Here is a 15787-nt window from a genome sequence, read left to right on the forward strand (position 1 = left end):
CCTTTTTCTTTTTTTCCCTTTTTTTTTGGGGGGGGATTTGCTATACAGCACGTGTGCTCGCCAGACAGAGAGAGACAGAGAGATAGAAAGCGAGAAATCACCCTTTTTTTTGGGGGGGGGAATTTGCTATAGAGCGCGTGTGCTCGCCAGACAGAGAGAGACAGAGAGATAGAAAGCGAGAAATCACCCCCCAGGGGGGATGGCCACGCCTCAATCCCTTATCCTCCATTCTCCTCTCGGGATCTTGGGCACGCACGCACATGCACCCGGTGTGAGTTTAAGCCACCGGGTCTGGGACTCGAACCGCAGTCGACTACGTGGGAGTCCAGCGACACAGCTATTACGCTAACTGCTGGTCCCATCCCTTTTTTAATAGATAGGGTCTCACTGTATTGTTTAGGCTGGCCGTGAACTCTCAGTCCTCCTGTCTTAGCCTCCTGAACAGCTGGGACTGTAGGCATACCTCGCTGTGCATAACTGTCGCTCTGTTTTTAATTTTTTTCCACATCTTCTATAAGAAACGTCTATCATTTCTCTCAGTGTGCTATGTGCCTGAGAAGGAGGTAGAGGAAAGCACCCAAGTTCTCGGCAGCCCTCCCTGCTAGATTTGCAGTGGCGATCTATTCCAGAGCAGAGGCTGAGGTTGCCAGAAATCTGACAATGGATATACGGTGTTTGGGGTACGACTTGCCACCAAGTGACTCTAACCACACACAGCAGTCAAGGGCAACACTGATCCCCTCAGATGAGGAAGCTGGTGACTGATGAGAACGACTGTTCCAAAAGTTAACCCTGAGATGTGCCGTCAGAAATAACAAATGCGTGTTTACCAACCGTTTCTGGCCTGTCGGCAGTGTGCCACACACATTTTATTACACCTTAATCTCATTCACCTTCACGGTCTCAGTGCCTACTTACCACAGCCTCAACTGCAGGTGAATTGTCCCCCACCACCAGAAGTGTAGAACACCTAGGTGCAGGCAAAACGAGAGGTGTCACGCAGCACACAGGCACAATGGTCAACTGAGTGCTGAACTCATTTATGAAAAACAAAGATCCGTGGCAATTCATTAGGGAATGTGAGGGACTTACTTTAACGTTTTTAATCTGTTATCATTTTGGCCCAGTACGGGTCTTTCAATCTCCAGGTCTCTGCGTCTAGAAAAGCAAAGCAGAAGCAATGTCGTTTTAGGCAGAATCATGACAACTCAGGCAATTTCCTGGTCATGAAAATCAAAATGTATCATGAAATGTGAAAGCTATTGTTCCTTCACAACCAGGGAGAAAGGGTGACCCCAGGCACTTTGTCACCTAGTACCCCCTTCCAGGGGCAGCCGGAGAGGTACAGAGCAGGACTGAGGCTCCTGGCTCTGCCCCAAGGCACTCTGGGATGTTAAGAGGAGACAACATCAAAGCACAACAGGGATGCTGCTACTGAATTCCTCAGGTCCTAATTCACTTCCAGCTACTGGATTGTCAGAGAAGTCATGATGTATTTTTCTGTTTTTCTATGTAGAAATGCGTCATGACTTTCCTGACAACCCAATAGTTCAGAGGAATTAAATTCCTCAAGAGAGGGAATGACATACTCTTTTTGGTAAGCACACGACTTACTCTGATTTCCACTAAAAATAGGAGGCTCTGCTATACAAAGAGAAGAAAGGGACAAGGTTCAAAACCCAGCTTTGTCCCTGACTGGCTGTGTGACTTTGAGTTTACAGCTGACCACTTCCTTGAATTTTCTCACGAGTTCAAAAAGCCAGAAAGAGCTAACATTTTTACCTTGGAGCAGTTGGTCTCAAGATAAAAATCAGTCCATCCCCACAATGCTTTCAGTGACTGGGGAAGATGTGACCATATTTTTGAAATATACAAACAGAAGAGCATTTACTCACGTCCATGTGTTATTTTTGTCTAAGTGACAAGATATCAGAAGAAAAACTAAATCAAGGCTTCTCTCCTTGTTTCCCTGTATGTATTCTCCTATGCTTCCCCAAAATACTTGTGGATTTTTATGTGCATACATGAAAGTATCTATGTCTCCAAACATCTTTTTTTTTTTTTTTTGGAGAGGTTTTCGCTATAGGGCGCGTGCGCTCGCCAGACAGACAGACAGAGACATAGAGACAGAAAGCGAGAAATCACCCCCCAGGGGGGATGGTCACGCCGCAATCCCTTCTCCTCCATTCTCCTCTCGGGAAATGCACATACCCTCTGACAATTAAAAAACAAAAACAAAATTTTAACAGTCAAGTGCAACAGATTTTTTTTTTCTTTTCCTTTCTTTTCTTTTTTTTGTGAGAGGTTTTTGCTATACGGCTTGTGCACTTGCCAGAAAGACAGAGAGAGACAGGGAGCGAGAAATCACCCCCCAGGGGGGATGGCCACGCCACAATCCCTTCTCCTTTCTCCTCTCGGGATCTTGGGCACGCATGCACATGTGCCCGGCGTCAGTTTAAAGGTACCGGTCTGGGACTCGAACTGTGGTCAACTACGTGGGAGTACAGTGACATAACCATTACATTAACTGCTGGTCCCAACAGATGGGGGTTATAAATAACAGAATTTGATTTAACTAGTGTGATTTAAAGGACAAGTAGTAGAAGGGGAAGTCTAGAGACAGCTTTTCAGGCAGAGGGAATAAAATAGAGGGAATATGGACTGTTTCAGGACCTTTAAAAAGGACAATATGGTGCCAGCAAGGAGAGTGGTAAAACACGAGGCTGGAGGTGACATCTTAATTATCAGGGAGACCAATTAGGAGATAGTACAGTATAGGACAGAGGTGATGGTAGTTCTTGAAACTTTTATTTTGATATTCTCTCCTTTTTTTTACCCCCCCTCAAAACTCTGTGGGAAGTCTAACAAATCTTTCTCACTTTTTTCCTTTCTTTCTTTTATTTATTTATTTTTTTTTGGGAGAGATGCTATAGGGCGCGTGCGCTCGCCAGACAGACAGACAGAGACATAGAGACAGAAAGCGAGAAATCACCCCCCAGGGGGGATGGTCACGCCGCAATCCCTTCTCCTCCATTCTCCTCTCGGGATCTTGGGCACGCACGCACACGCGCCCGGCATGAGATTTAAGCCACCGGGTCCGAGACGTGAACCGCGGTCGACTACATGGGAGTCCAGCGACACAGCCATGACGCTAACTGCTGGTTCCCGTGTCTCCAAACATCTTAAAACCACAACTGGGATTGAAACAAGCCTGAAACAGCTTTTGGTTCACTCCTTCTGGTAAGCTATTTTCACATCTGTCCTAAAGCTCTTCCTCTTCCACTATGGTGAAATGGTACAAAGGCAATCACATCGCACAACGAAGAAAGATGTTTACTTTCCTCTCGCCTGTCTCTTAAATGTCAATGATCTTTTCAGACCTGGTCTACATTTACGTGAAGGAATAAGAAACAACTGTACCCGTTATAGGAACCCAGGAAGAGCTGCAGGTTTTCCTGGTTGATATCTTGGGCAATATGCAGTCTGTAGGTCTGAATCAGGTCCAGGTTGGCCTGCAACTCCTCCTAAAGCAATGGGAAGAAGATACAGGGAAACTTCAGAACGCTCCAAAACAAGTGCATCTTGTTTGGTTTACATTTTCAATTCCCAAAGCCAAATCTCACTGCCCATGATGGTAACTCAAAGCAGAGCCTGGAGGCTATAGATGTACTGGGAGGCTGAATGGCTACAATCTTTTTTATTTGCATTAGACTGGTTCAGGCCATACTCTGTGTCAGATGATGGTACCAGAGAACCTTAACTATGGACTGAGCAACTTAGGTCATGTGATTATTCAGAACCCTAATTTACATCCGTGTGTGTGCATGTGCATGCATGTGTGTGTGTGTATTTTTTATGATGATTTAATTTTATTACTTACTATTTCTGAATTTGCTATAGGACACACACACACTCATTAGAGACAGAAAGAGAGAGGGAAAGTGAGAAATGAAGCACCAGGTCTGGGACTCGAACTGCAGGGGGCCATGTGGGAGTTTAGCACCTTAGCCACCATACCTCCTGCTAGCCCCAGTGTGTGTATTTTATGCTCTGCCATTTCTCATAAAGATAGAAATACTGGATGTAAAATGAATATAATAACCAGTGACCTGACAGAGCTGTTTTGTTTTGCCATAGGGTGTGTGTGCTCACCAGAGAGAAAAAGTAAGTAAGAAATCACCCCCTATGCGGGATGGCCACGCCACAGTTCCTTCTCCTCCATTCTCCTCTTGGGATCTTGGGCGTGCATGCACATGCACTCAGCGTGATTTTCAAGCTATTAGGGCCAGGACTCAAACTGCATAGTCAGCCATGTAGAATCCAGCTGACTTAATCTCTTCACCATTTGCAGGCCCCTTGATAGAGCTGGCTTTTGTTTTTTTGAGAGATTTTTACTATAGGGCACATGTACTTGCTGGAGACAGAGAGAGAGAGAGAGAAAGAGAGAAAGAGAGAGAGAGACAGAGACAGACAGACAGACAGAAAGCAAGAAATCACCCCCTGGAGGGATTGGTTGCCACAATCCCTTCTCCTCTATTTTTCTCTTGGGATTTTGGGCATGCACGCACACACACCTGGTGTGAGTTTTATGCTGCTGGGTCTGAGACTTGAATCGAGGTCAGCCATGTGGGAGTCTAGTGCCTTAACCACTATGCCACCTGGTAGTCCCATCAGTATGCAATTTTAAGCAGAGGGAACATTTTGCACTGGAGGAAAGAAATGTATCAGGGATAGTTAGAAGGTCAATTAATCCAAGGTCACCATCAAGCCTTGTAGAGGAAAAGAAAAAAAAATTGCATTTTTACCACCACATGGATGATATAAGCCAAGAACACTGTTGGAAACTGACCACAGTCTACCTGAAACTGAAAGGCACAGGACTCATGCTTAGAAAATTTGGTCCTGACCATATTCTCATCCTAAACATATTACAATAAAAAAAGTAACTGGGTCAGTCACATAGGCTAGTGAGTGGGTAAGGGTGCTAGATTCCACAGGGTTGAATCCTAGCCCTGGTGGCTTGAAAAACAAAACAAAACAAAACAAAACTGCAGGTACATGTGCTGTGAGTCCAACATCCCCACAGGAGGGAGAAACAGAGAAGAGACTTTGGTATGACCATGCCCCACCGTGGGGTTGCTTTCTCTCTCTCTGGCAAGCACATATACCCCCTGGCAGGTTTTTTTTTTTTTTTATGTAAACAAATGACAAGCAACAGTACAAATAACAATAATTAGAGAGGAAATCATCAAGCCAGGTTCCCCTTGAAGGTCGGGAGAGGAACCTGAGCAGCAAAGTTTGAGATAAAAAAGGGGAAGAAATGATAATGGTATACAAGGGGCCACACTGGGGCTCCGTGCTAATGCAACAACCTAGCTGCATTATATACACCGTCCCTGCCCCCCTCATGCAAAACACAAATTACCGTCTGCTCGACCTTCTGTTCTGGGCTTGCTTTTCACTTGTACAGATGGCTCCTTATTAGGACATATGGGGCCGACTCAGTTATTCTCTGTTACTCAGTTTCCCCACATTCTTGTTAGTACCGTCACTGTTTTTTGACTTTGCCCTCTTTTGTCAGATTTTTAAAAGGGGGGAGGATGGAATTCAGCAGGTGGCGTGGTTGTTAAGGATGCTGGATTCCCACATGGGTGACCGCAATTTAAGTCCCACAACTGGTGGCTTGCTTCCTCACTGGGTGCATGTGTGTGCGTGCCCAAGATCCTGAGAGAATGGAGGAGAAGGGACTGCAGCATGGCCATCCCCCCTGGGGGGTGATTTCTAGCTTTCTGTCTTTCAGTCTCTGTTTTTCTGGCAAGTGCATGCCCTTATAGCAAAAACTTCTCAAAAAAAAAAAAAAAAAAGAAAAGAAAAGAAAAAGACAACTAAAATTACATAAATAATTATTAAAAAAAGAAAATGGCAGACAGCATAAAACTAAAAGTTGGGAGACAAAGCAGAGAAAATCTATTAGAAGAGTAAAAGACTTATAGGTGAAAAATATGAGAAGATAGGAAATAAGAGGGCTAATCCAGGAGATCCAACGTCCAAAGAATAGGAGGTCAAGGGCAGAGAAAACAGGGTAGTAAGTAAATGACATGCAGCTACACACTGCTCAAAGCAGGGCTGTGTTCTGAGAAATGTGTCTTCAGGTGGTTTTATTTTACGAACGTCATAGAGCGTACTCACATAAACCCACATGATGGTAACACCTACCACACACGCAGGCTACAGGGTAGAGACTATTATAATCTCACGGGACCACGTACTTCTCATCTGTCATCGACTGAAATGTTGTATGTTGAAGACACACACACAATTTATTCCAGAGAAAATTTCAGAACTAAGAACATGAGTGTCCAAATTTTTCTTTAACAATTATTTTATTTAACTTTATTAAGAGAAAATTTCAGAACTAAGAACATAAGTGTCCAAATTTTTTTTAACAATTATTTTATTTAACTTTATTTATTTACTTAGACCAGACTGAGAGCGAGAGAGGGGAAAAGTGAGCACGCAAGCCGCCCGGTCCAGGACTCGAACTGCGATCAGCCACATGGGAGTCCAGTGCCTTAACCACCACATCACCTATCAGCCCCGAGTGTCCAGATTTTAAGAGCTCATTTAAACACCTGACACAATGGATGAAAATGGATTTACTAAGGCACATCATGACAGAGTTTAATCATATTTAGGACAAACAGAACATCCTACATACGTCTACACAAAAACCTGATTTCATACCATCAGTCAAGAACTAGAATAATGATACTAGAAATTGGAAGTCAAAAGAGTGATGCTTAGATAATTCTGAGGCAAAAAGATTTTCAAACTGCATTTAATACCCAAACTAGCACAGATGTTTAGAAGCAGAAGACATTAGACATGCATGACTACTAAGAGATATGCTTTGCTAAAATGAGGTAATAAACTATGAAGACAGGGGATCTAGGAAATATGAGGTCCAATAGAAAAGAGAACAGGATTGTCCTCAGGAAAATAATGAAGGGAAAACTAAGGATAAGAGCTGTGTGAGAGATGAAGAGAGTCACATGAAGGACTGAGCGATTCTCGACTGATCAAAGAAAAAGATATGACCGCGAGAGGCAGTAACACCCACAGCTTCAGTGGATGGCACCTGGACAGGTCCCTCACAGCGTACTGTCCAAGGGCTTACAGCAAGGGCACAACCAGCTGGAAGAGGAGGATGACAAAGGAACTCATACGCGACAGGGAAACCAGGGCGGCAGCTTACACATCTGGGTGATGCAGTTCAGCAGCATGGCGGTGAGTTTCTGGGTCAGAGAACTCTGAAGGGCTACTCCGAAGAGTTTTCATAAACATGTGAGTATTAGGGTTTTCTCACTAAAACTGTCTTATCAATGGCATGTATGTGAGGGTACGTTTTGTAGATGTGGCCAGCTTTGTGGGCTATGTAAAGCAGGTGGGCACTAAACAACTAAAATATGTTCTTTTTTTTTTTTTTTTTGGAGAGGTTTTTGCTATAGGGTGCATGCACTCGCCAGAAAGACAGAGAGAAACAGAGAGACAGAAAGTGAGAAATCACTCCCGGGGGGATGGCCACACCGCAATCCCTTCTCCATTCTCCTCTTGAGATCTTGGGTACACACGCATACGCGTCTGGCGTGAGTTTAAGCCACCAGGTCCAGGACTCAAATCGCAGTCGGCTACATGGGCGTTCAGCGACATAGCCATTATGCCAACTGCTGGTCCCTAAAATATGCATTTTTAGGCCTTCCCCCACCTTACAATGGGAGAAGGGAGAAGAAGAGAGATAAAGACAGGCATTCTTTTTCTTTTAAGTTTTTTTCAGCTTTCAGTTGACGCATTTTTTGTTTCCATTCATGACAGTGTGTGGCTTCTAGCCTCCCAAGTGGTGGTGCTATCTGTGTCACTGTGGCTGGGCCTGGGCTATTTTAAAAATAACTGGATGTGTCAAAATATAATTCTGGTGCTGGCAGGCTTTTGAGCTAATGAGCCTCAGCCTTTAGAGAAAAATAAACAACTAAGGGGCCAATACACAAAACCCGTCTTTGGTTCGTTTTCACTGGCTACCAAACCAGTCCAGACTACAGCAATCGAGAATGCTGCGGAAGGGAATTCTTCAGTAAATCAAAAATGACAGAATACACGATATGCTTAAAGATGTTGAGCAAGGAGATTTAGATAACTAGGGAGAGAGTTTAAAGTAAAGTCTGATAATACACAGAATAATAACCAACTAATGTAAACGAAACGAAAATAAAAGGACAAATAATGAGCTTAAGAGAACACAAATGCGGAACCAGCAGTTAGCGTAATGGCTATGTCACTGAACTCCCATGTAGTCTACCGTGGTTCGAGTCCCGGGCCCGGTGGCTTAAATTCATGCTGGGCGTGTATGTGTGCATGCCCAGGATCCCGAGAGGAGAATGGAGGAGAAGGGATTGCAGCGTGGCCATTGCTGGAGAGTGATTTCTCGCTTTCTGTCTCTCTCTTTCTGGCGAGTGCACACACCTTATAGCAAAAGCCTCTCAAAAAAAAAAAAAAAAAAAGAGAACACAAATGTGAGCAGAAAAAGAAAAATAGCCATGGCCCAGTTGTGAATGTATGCTATGAATAGCACCTACAGTGTTTACGGCATAATGCTGGAATTTGATCTAACACAAATAGTGTTAAAGCTGGGGGAATGGGGTGGTGGCAAATACACCTGTACATCCTGACGGCAGGGAGCATGTGATACGTATGTGCGGCAGGAGTGGTGAAAGAGAGAGGGGCAAAGAGAAAAACCATTTTCCATAATGGAAAGCCAACAGATAATACCTGCAACTGAAAAATCAACAAGTAGAAATACATGCATATTTAGAGAGGGAGGCAGAGAATTGAGTGCATATATCCAAAAGACATGTGCAAAAATGTTCATTGCAGCTAAAATCTAAATAGTAAAAGAAAAAACCCACACACAAAACTAAAAACCACCCCAATGTTCATTTACAGGAAAGTAAATAAACTGTAGTGTATTAATACAGTGGACTGTTGCTACAGAGTAATAGAAAAGAATAAACTGTGGATATATGGAATGACATGGATCAATCTCAAAGACAATACGTTGAGTACAAGAACCCTGAAACAAAATGTAGACTCTCCATTTGCATGGAGCTCAAGGAAAGGCAAAAATAGTCTCTAGGAAGTAATAGAACACTATGGTAAATACCTTATTTGAGGCAGGCGATTAGGAGTAGGAAAGAACAGAAGTGCACATTGTGGGGATGATAGAAATCTGTCTCTCGATTTGGGGAGTGGTTACACAAAAAGATACATAGGTCACTGAGATGCACTCATGATTTCTGCACTATACTATCTGTACGTTATACCTCAACTAAAGAAAGCACTATGGGGCCAGCAGTTGGTGTGGTGGTTAAAGTGCTGGACTCTCACATGGCTGACCACAGTTTGAGTTCCAGACCTGGTGGCTTACTTTCTCACTCTCCTTCTCTCTGTCCCTCTCTGGAAAGCACACATGCCCTATAGCAAATTAAATAAATAAATAAAAATGAATAAATAATTCTTTAAAACAAAAAGAGAAAAGAGAACTGAGATTCTCCTGTCCCCAACCTAATTTTTATCCATGTGATCGCTGTCACTTCCTCTGTAGACTTTACCTTCCTCACCAGTAAAACACGGGGAATGAATAAGATAATCTCTAAGGTTCTTCTAGCACTAATACTTCACAGTTTCTTTCTTTTAAGAATTACTTATTTAATTTTATTTATTCATTCATTCATTTTTTAACTTGACCAGAGAGAGCGAGAGAGAGAGAGAGAGAGAAAGTGAGAAAGCAAGCCACCAGGTCCAGAACCTGAACCGTGGTCGATCACATGGGAGCATTCAGTGCTTTAACCACCACACCACCTGCTGGTCCCCATTTCACAGCTTCTTTCTTTCTTTCTTTTAAATTTCTATTTCTGTCAAGTCTTTCCCAGACCTTCTTATGGCTCTAAAGATGTTTTGTGAGGCACGTGCTCTTGTCAAACATTAACAGATGGCATGCTACTTAGAGGGAAAAGGTGGGAGAGACACTATCTTCTCTTATCTCTCAAAGGCCAGGAGCCATGTGGCACTGAGTTGATGCCTTCCACATTTAGACTAGCGTCTGCAGGGCTGCACGCATGAAGTGTTACCTGCTAGATCAAGTAAATTCTAAGGTACCTTTTCTTTCCTGAGGTAAAATAAGGCATTGCATGCAAACCAATAAACACAATTCTCTTGCCTGAAAAAGGCACTTACCTGTCCAAAGTGATGAGCCAAAATAATGTCCACAATATTGGTTGTCAAGCCTGAGAGCTAAAAAGAAAGACTCTATGTCAAGAGGGTAAAAGCATGTATAAAACTTGACCAATCTATCCACTTCAGATAAATGCACTTTATTGAACATATGATAACCCTCAAGAAACACACAAAACACCCACAATTCAGTATCATACATTTGATCAGAAAGCAATTTAAAAAAAAAAAACATGAGAAAAAGAAACAGGTGAGATAAAAACTAAAAGTCTCCTTCTCAGGGTAATAACAGAGTTCAGTATCGTACATTTGATCAGAAAGCAATTTTTTAAAAAAAACATGAGAAAAAGAAACAGGTGAGATAAAAACTAAAAGTCTCCTTCTCAGGGTAATAACAGAGCCTGCTTGAAACTGGGAACTGGAAGAAATGTTGGCCACTCCTTTGGAAACTCAAAACCTTGGGGCTCGTAGGGGGCGTGGTGGTTAAGGGTGCTGGACTTTCACATGACTGACTGTAGCCTGAGTCCTGGACCCGACAGCTTGTTTTCTCACTTTCTCTCTCCCTCACCCTCCATCCCTTGCGGGTCAAAATTAAAAATAAATAAAGTTAAATAAAAATAATTCTTAAACAACAAAACCAAAAACAAAATCTTGAACTCATGGTTATGTGCTGCTTTATTTCTGACCATATTTCTGCATTTATACCAGATTCATGGATGATAACCATCTACTTACAACCACTCCAAAGCCATCCGAGACATAAAAAACATTTTTTTTTTCTTCCAGTATTTTTCTGTCTTCATTTTAAGGAGTGGGAGGAAATGGTTATGTTTACAGAATGTTCTTGCATTTTGAACATTTTTCTCCTAATTCTTCCCATTTCAGAAATGATGCATCTCATGGTCTAATAAATGCAGCAATCTGCATAAATAGATTGTTAGTCTATTTTGAGAAAAATTTCTAACTTGGATTATGTTGCTGATTCCCCATAAGCCGCCTGCTTGTTTTTTACACTGAATTCCCACAGCTAACTTTGATCAGAGGCGAAGTGCAGAGCTGGGAGTGGGGATGGAGAAGAGGAGGTGAGGGAGACATGGACCTGGTGGAGCAGGATCGCATACTCCTATGAAGATTAAGGAAGAATGAAGTCCTGAAATCCATTCTCAGGAGTATGAGAGGTGCACAGGTTAGAAATGAAAGGTAATTAGAATTAGTAACCAATCTCACTTCACATCTAATACCCTTAAGTATTCATAAAGGCTAACAAGGCTGAAGTTTTACCAAAACTGTATTAGGCTACCACATTATTGAGTGCTCAGGTGTTACTGTACCCATATATTAAATAGGAATTAGAACAACTTTTAAATATGTAAGGCCATGAGAAGAATTTTTGTAGCACCTGGCGATGACATTGTTAGGACATTTCATCCAGAACTAGAGAATACCTCAATTCTCCAAAATGCAGATGTGGGAAAGGATGGATGAAACATTTGTAATACTACCAGCCAGAGATGTAACTACTAGTAACATCATTTTCCCATGCATATATGTATTTAACAGAACTGGGATCATATCATATAATTCTGTTTTTCACTTAACATGAGAATTTTATTTCCTTAGATAACCAAATTGCATAATCCTTTGATTATATACTTTTCCATTATATGGTTCTATCACAACTTTGTCACGCTGAATTATGGCACTTAGGCCCTAATTCTTGCCTTATAAACAATGCTTTAATGAGTATCATAGCTCTGCAACTTACTAGCTACGGGACCTTAAGCAAATTCATAATTTCCCTGTGAGATAAAAGTCATACTACTTCACTGGAATATCCTGAGAATGAAAAGCTTACATATAAAATATTTAAGGACAGTGTCTAGTATACAGTAAGCACTATACAGGTACACAATTCTTTAGACCTTCTTCTTCTTTTAAAAGAATATTTGTATCTTAGGTTTACTTTTACTTTCATAAGAGTTGCAGGCACGTGAAAGGTATCCTTGACAGAGTCTCATCACGCTGCACCCCCCTCCCCCGCCCTCCAGCCACAGGACCATGGATGCACCCTGTACACTGCTCGAGTGTTTCAGAGGTCAGAGTTCTTCATTTCCCAGACTGCAAACATCAATAATCCACATATCTTCAGAGCAGCCGCACAGAGAAGCTGCTTGGGTTCACTCAAGATAGTGATTCATTCATTCATTTCATCCCTTAAGACAGTGAAAATGTGGGAACCAGCAGTCAGCGTAATGGCTATGTTGCTGGACGCCCACGTAGTCGACCGTGGTTCGTGTCCCGAACCCGGTGGCTTAGAACTCACGCCGGGCGCATGTGCGTGTGTGCCCAAGATCCCGAGAGGAGAATGGAGAAGGGACTGCGGCGTGGCCATCCCCTCTAGGGGGGTGATTTCTCGCTTTCTGTCTCTGTCTCTCTCTGCCTGTCTGGCGAGTGCATGCGCCCTATAGCGAAAACCTCTCCAAAAAAAAAAAAAAAAAAAAAAGTGAAAATGCAAGCTACAGGCTAAGAGAAATGACCTAAGTTATACGTACCCAACAAAGGGCTTGTATGCAGAATAAGTTTTTTATTTTTATTTATTTGTTTGTTTATTAGAGAGATTTTTGCTATAGGGCGTGTGAGTTCACTGGAGAGACAGACAAAAAGTGAGAAATCTCCCCCAGGGGCATGGCCATGCTGCAGTCCCTTCTCTTCCATTCTCCTTTCAGAATTTGGGGCATACACACACATGCGCCCAGCCAAGAGCTTCAAAGCGACTGAGTCTGAGACTCGAACCATGGTTGGCCAGGTGGGAGTTCAGTGATGTAACCATTACGCCATCTGCTGGTCCCAGAATAAACTTTTTAAAAGGGAAAGGGGGTAGAAAGACTCGAACAGGCATCTCCTAAGAGGATATTCAAGAAAAGGTGCTCAAAATCACTGCCGCTTAAGGACATAAAAGCTAAAATGCAGTATTAATATTTTTATTGGAGAGTTTTTTTTTTTTTTTTTGCTATAGAGCATGTGCGCCCGCCAGACAGACAGAGACAGAGACAGAGAGACAGAAAGAGAGAAATCACCCCCCAGGGGGGATGGTCATGCCCCGCAACCCCTCCTCCTCCATTCTCCTCTCGGGATCTTGGGCACACACGCACACGCACCTGGCGTGAATTTTTTAAGCCACTGGGTCCAGGACTTGAACTGCAGTTGACTACATGGGAGTCCAGCGACATAGCCATTACGCTAACTGCTGGCCCCAAAATGCAGTATTATTTACCTACAGGCATAGCTTAAAATGAAAAAGACAGTACAATTAAAAATTCTTATTTTAATAACTATAGCTATTGGGGCTGGCAGGTGGCATGGTGGTTAAGGACACTGGACTCCCACGTGGCCACCTGCAGTTCGAGTCCCAGACCTGGTGGCTTGCTTCCTCACTACCCCGCCCCCCAGCTCTGTCCCTCTCTGGTTGAAATTAAAAATGAATGAATGAATAAGTAAGTAAAGTTAAATTTAAAAAATAATAGCAACTATAGTTATTTTGATCATGGTCACAAACTAACATTACAAATAAAACTGCTCATCTTTTACAAAAACAAGAAGGGCTTTCAAATGTCAGTGAGGATGTGGAACAACTGAAAGTTTGATCTGTTGCTGTAGTAAACTGGTCAAACACTTCGGAAAACTGTCTGGCAGTATCTACTACCACTAAACACACATGTGCCCTTTGACCCAGCAATTTCACTAAGTATAAACCCAAAAGTAACACATGTGTATGTCTATGAAAATGTGTAAAAGAATGTGCGTAGAAGCCGGGGGCCAGCAGATGGCATAATGGTTACATGGCTGGACTCGCACATGGATGACTGTGATTCAAGTCCACTGACTGCAGACCTGGAGGCTTGGAACTCACATGGGGTGTGTGTGTGTATATGCCCCAAATCCCGAGAATGGAGGAGAAGGGATTGTGGTATGGCCATCCCTTGCAGGGGGGGGGGGTGCGGGATTTCTCGCTTTCTTTTTGCCTCTCTAGCGAGTTCATAGGCCCTATAGCAAAATTCTCTCTTAAAAAAAAAAAAAAGATAGGAACCAGCAGTTAGCGTAATGGCTATGTCGCTGGACTACCACGTAGTCGACCATGGTTTGAGTCCCAGACTCGGTGGCTTAAACTCACACCAGGCACGTGTATGTGCGTGCCCAAGATCCTGAGAGGATAATGGAGGAGAAGGGCCTGTGGCGTGGCTATCATGATTTCTTGCTTTCTGTCTCTCTGTTTCTCTGGTGAGCACATGTACCCTATAGCAAAAACCTCTCCAAAAAAAAAGAAAAGATAAAAAAATGTGCACCGAAGCTTTATCCATAACAAGTAACACACGACTCATTTTATACAGTCCTACAATAGATTATGAAACAGCAATGAGACAGATCCACTGCTACACACAACGTGGATGAGTCTCACACACACAAAGACATCAGAAGAATACATATTTTATTATTCCAATTACATGAAGTTTAAGAACAGATTAATTTATGGTGACAAGTCAGAATAAGGTGATTTCTGGGAAGGAGGAAGTATTAATTTGGCAAAAGCATAAGGGAACCCTCTAGAGAGTTGGAAATATTCTATCCATTGATTAAGTGGTGATTACATAAGTAAACATTTATCAAACTGTATACATAAAACTTTTTTGCCCTTTACCGTATATGTAACTTCATGAAATATTGAAAAGATATGCTGTTTTGAGAAGGGACCAAGAAATGAGCTAATGGATCCTTTGTTTGGTACTTACTTTGGAAGCTGCCCAGTCAATCCAGCCTTTAGCACATGGGTCAACATTGATGAGAACAAGGCCTTCCACAAGGTCTGGATGATTGAGCTGAAAGACGAGACAAAGACAACAGAATGTCAAGTTCCACTTCCACTGTTTCTTCTAAAGCCACTGGAACACAGTTAGTGAATTCTGATTATGCCTTAATGCCTCATAGCTGACTGCAAGCAAGACTGCTGAAGGTGCGAGGAAGAATATGTGGAAAGTGGCCCCTGAAAGATAAGTTAGCATCTGGAAACCTGTTTCTTCAATTGCTCTCAAATGATCTTGTCTTAGAATCTACAGGGAAGACAAGGTTTTATTTCTACAGTGGAGGAGAACACTTAGTGTGTCCACAAGTTGTTTTAACTCATGGTGGATCTTCTCTGCTTGCAACTACTGGCACAGCAGGCTGCTCCACTTAGTTAGGCTGTTTTATCCTCATTTTCTTCCCAACAGAGGTTTTTGTTTGTTTGTTTTTATTTTACAAGATTTTTGCCTTAGGGTATATGAGCTTGCTGAAGAGAGAGAGAGACAGAGACAGTAAGAAATCATCCCCCAGGGGATGGCCACACTTTAATCCCTTTCCCCCATTCTTCTGGGCATGAACTGACAAGCGCCTGATGTGAATTTCAAGCCGCCAGGGTCCAGAACTAAAACCGAGGTCAGCCATGTGGAAGTCCAGCAATGTAACCACT

The 15787-nt window shown here is 42.7% G+C and overlaps 1 protein-coding gene and 1 pseudogene across 4 annotated transcripts in view; one reads left to right on the forward strand and one right to left on the reverse strand.

Annotated features, from left to right (window-relative positions):
• NDRG3 (NDRG family member 3) overlaps window positions 1–15787 on the reverse strand; it is a 75893-nt gene that overhangs the window by 12737 nt on the left and 47369 nt on the right. For all 4 annotated transcript variants that reach the window (XM_006144095.3, XM_006144096.2, XM_006144094.2 and 1 more), the window contains 5 exons: window positions 15072–15158; window positions 10288–10344; window positions 3421–3524; window positions 1093–1158; window positions 919–970 (listed from right to left, as the gene is read on the reverse strand). In XM_006144095.3, coding sequence (XP_006144157.1) covers window positions 919–970; window positions 1093–1158; window positions 3421–3524; window positions 10288–10344; window positions 15072–15158 — 366 coding nt within the window. The remainder of the gene's footprint in view (window positions 1–918; window positions 971–1092; window positions 1159–3420; window positions 3525–10287; window positions 10345–15071; window positions 15159–15787) is intronic.
• LOC102484404 (cytochrome c oxidase subunit NDUFA4 pseudogene) overlaps window positions 7179–15787 on the forward strand; it is a 30431-nt pseudogene continuing 21822 nt past the window's right edge.

The sequence above is a fragment of the Tupaia chinensis genome, unplaced genomic scaffold (assembly GCF_000334495.1).
Source record: "Tupaia chinensis unplaced genomic scaffold, TupChi_1.0 Scaffold000115_1, whole genome shotgun sequence".
Taxonomy (NCBI): Eukaryota; Metazoa; Chordata; class Mammalia; order Scandentia; family Tupaiidae; genus Tupaia; species Tupaia belangeri.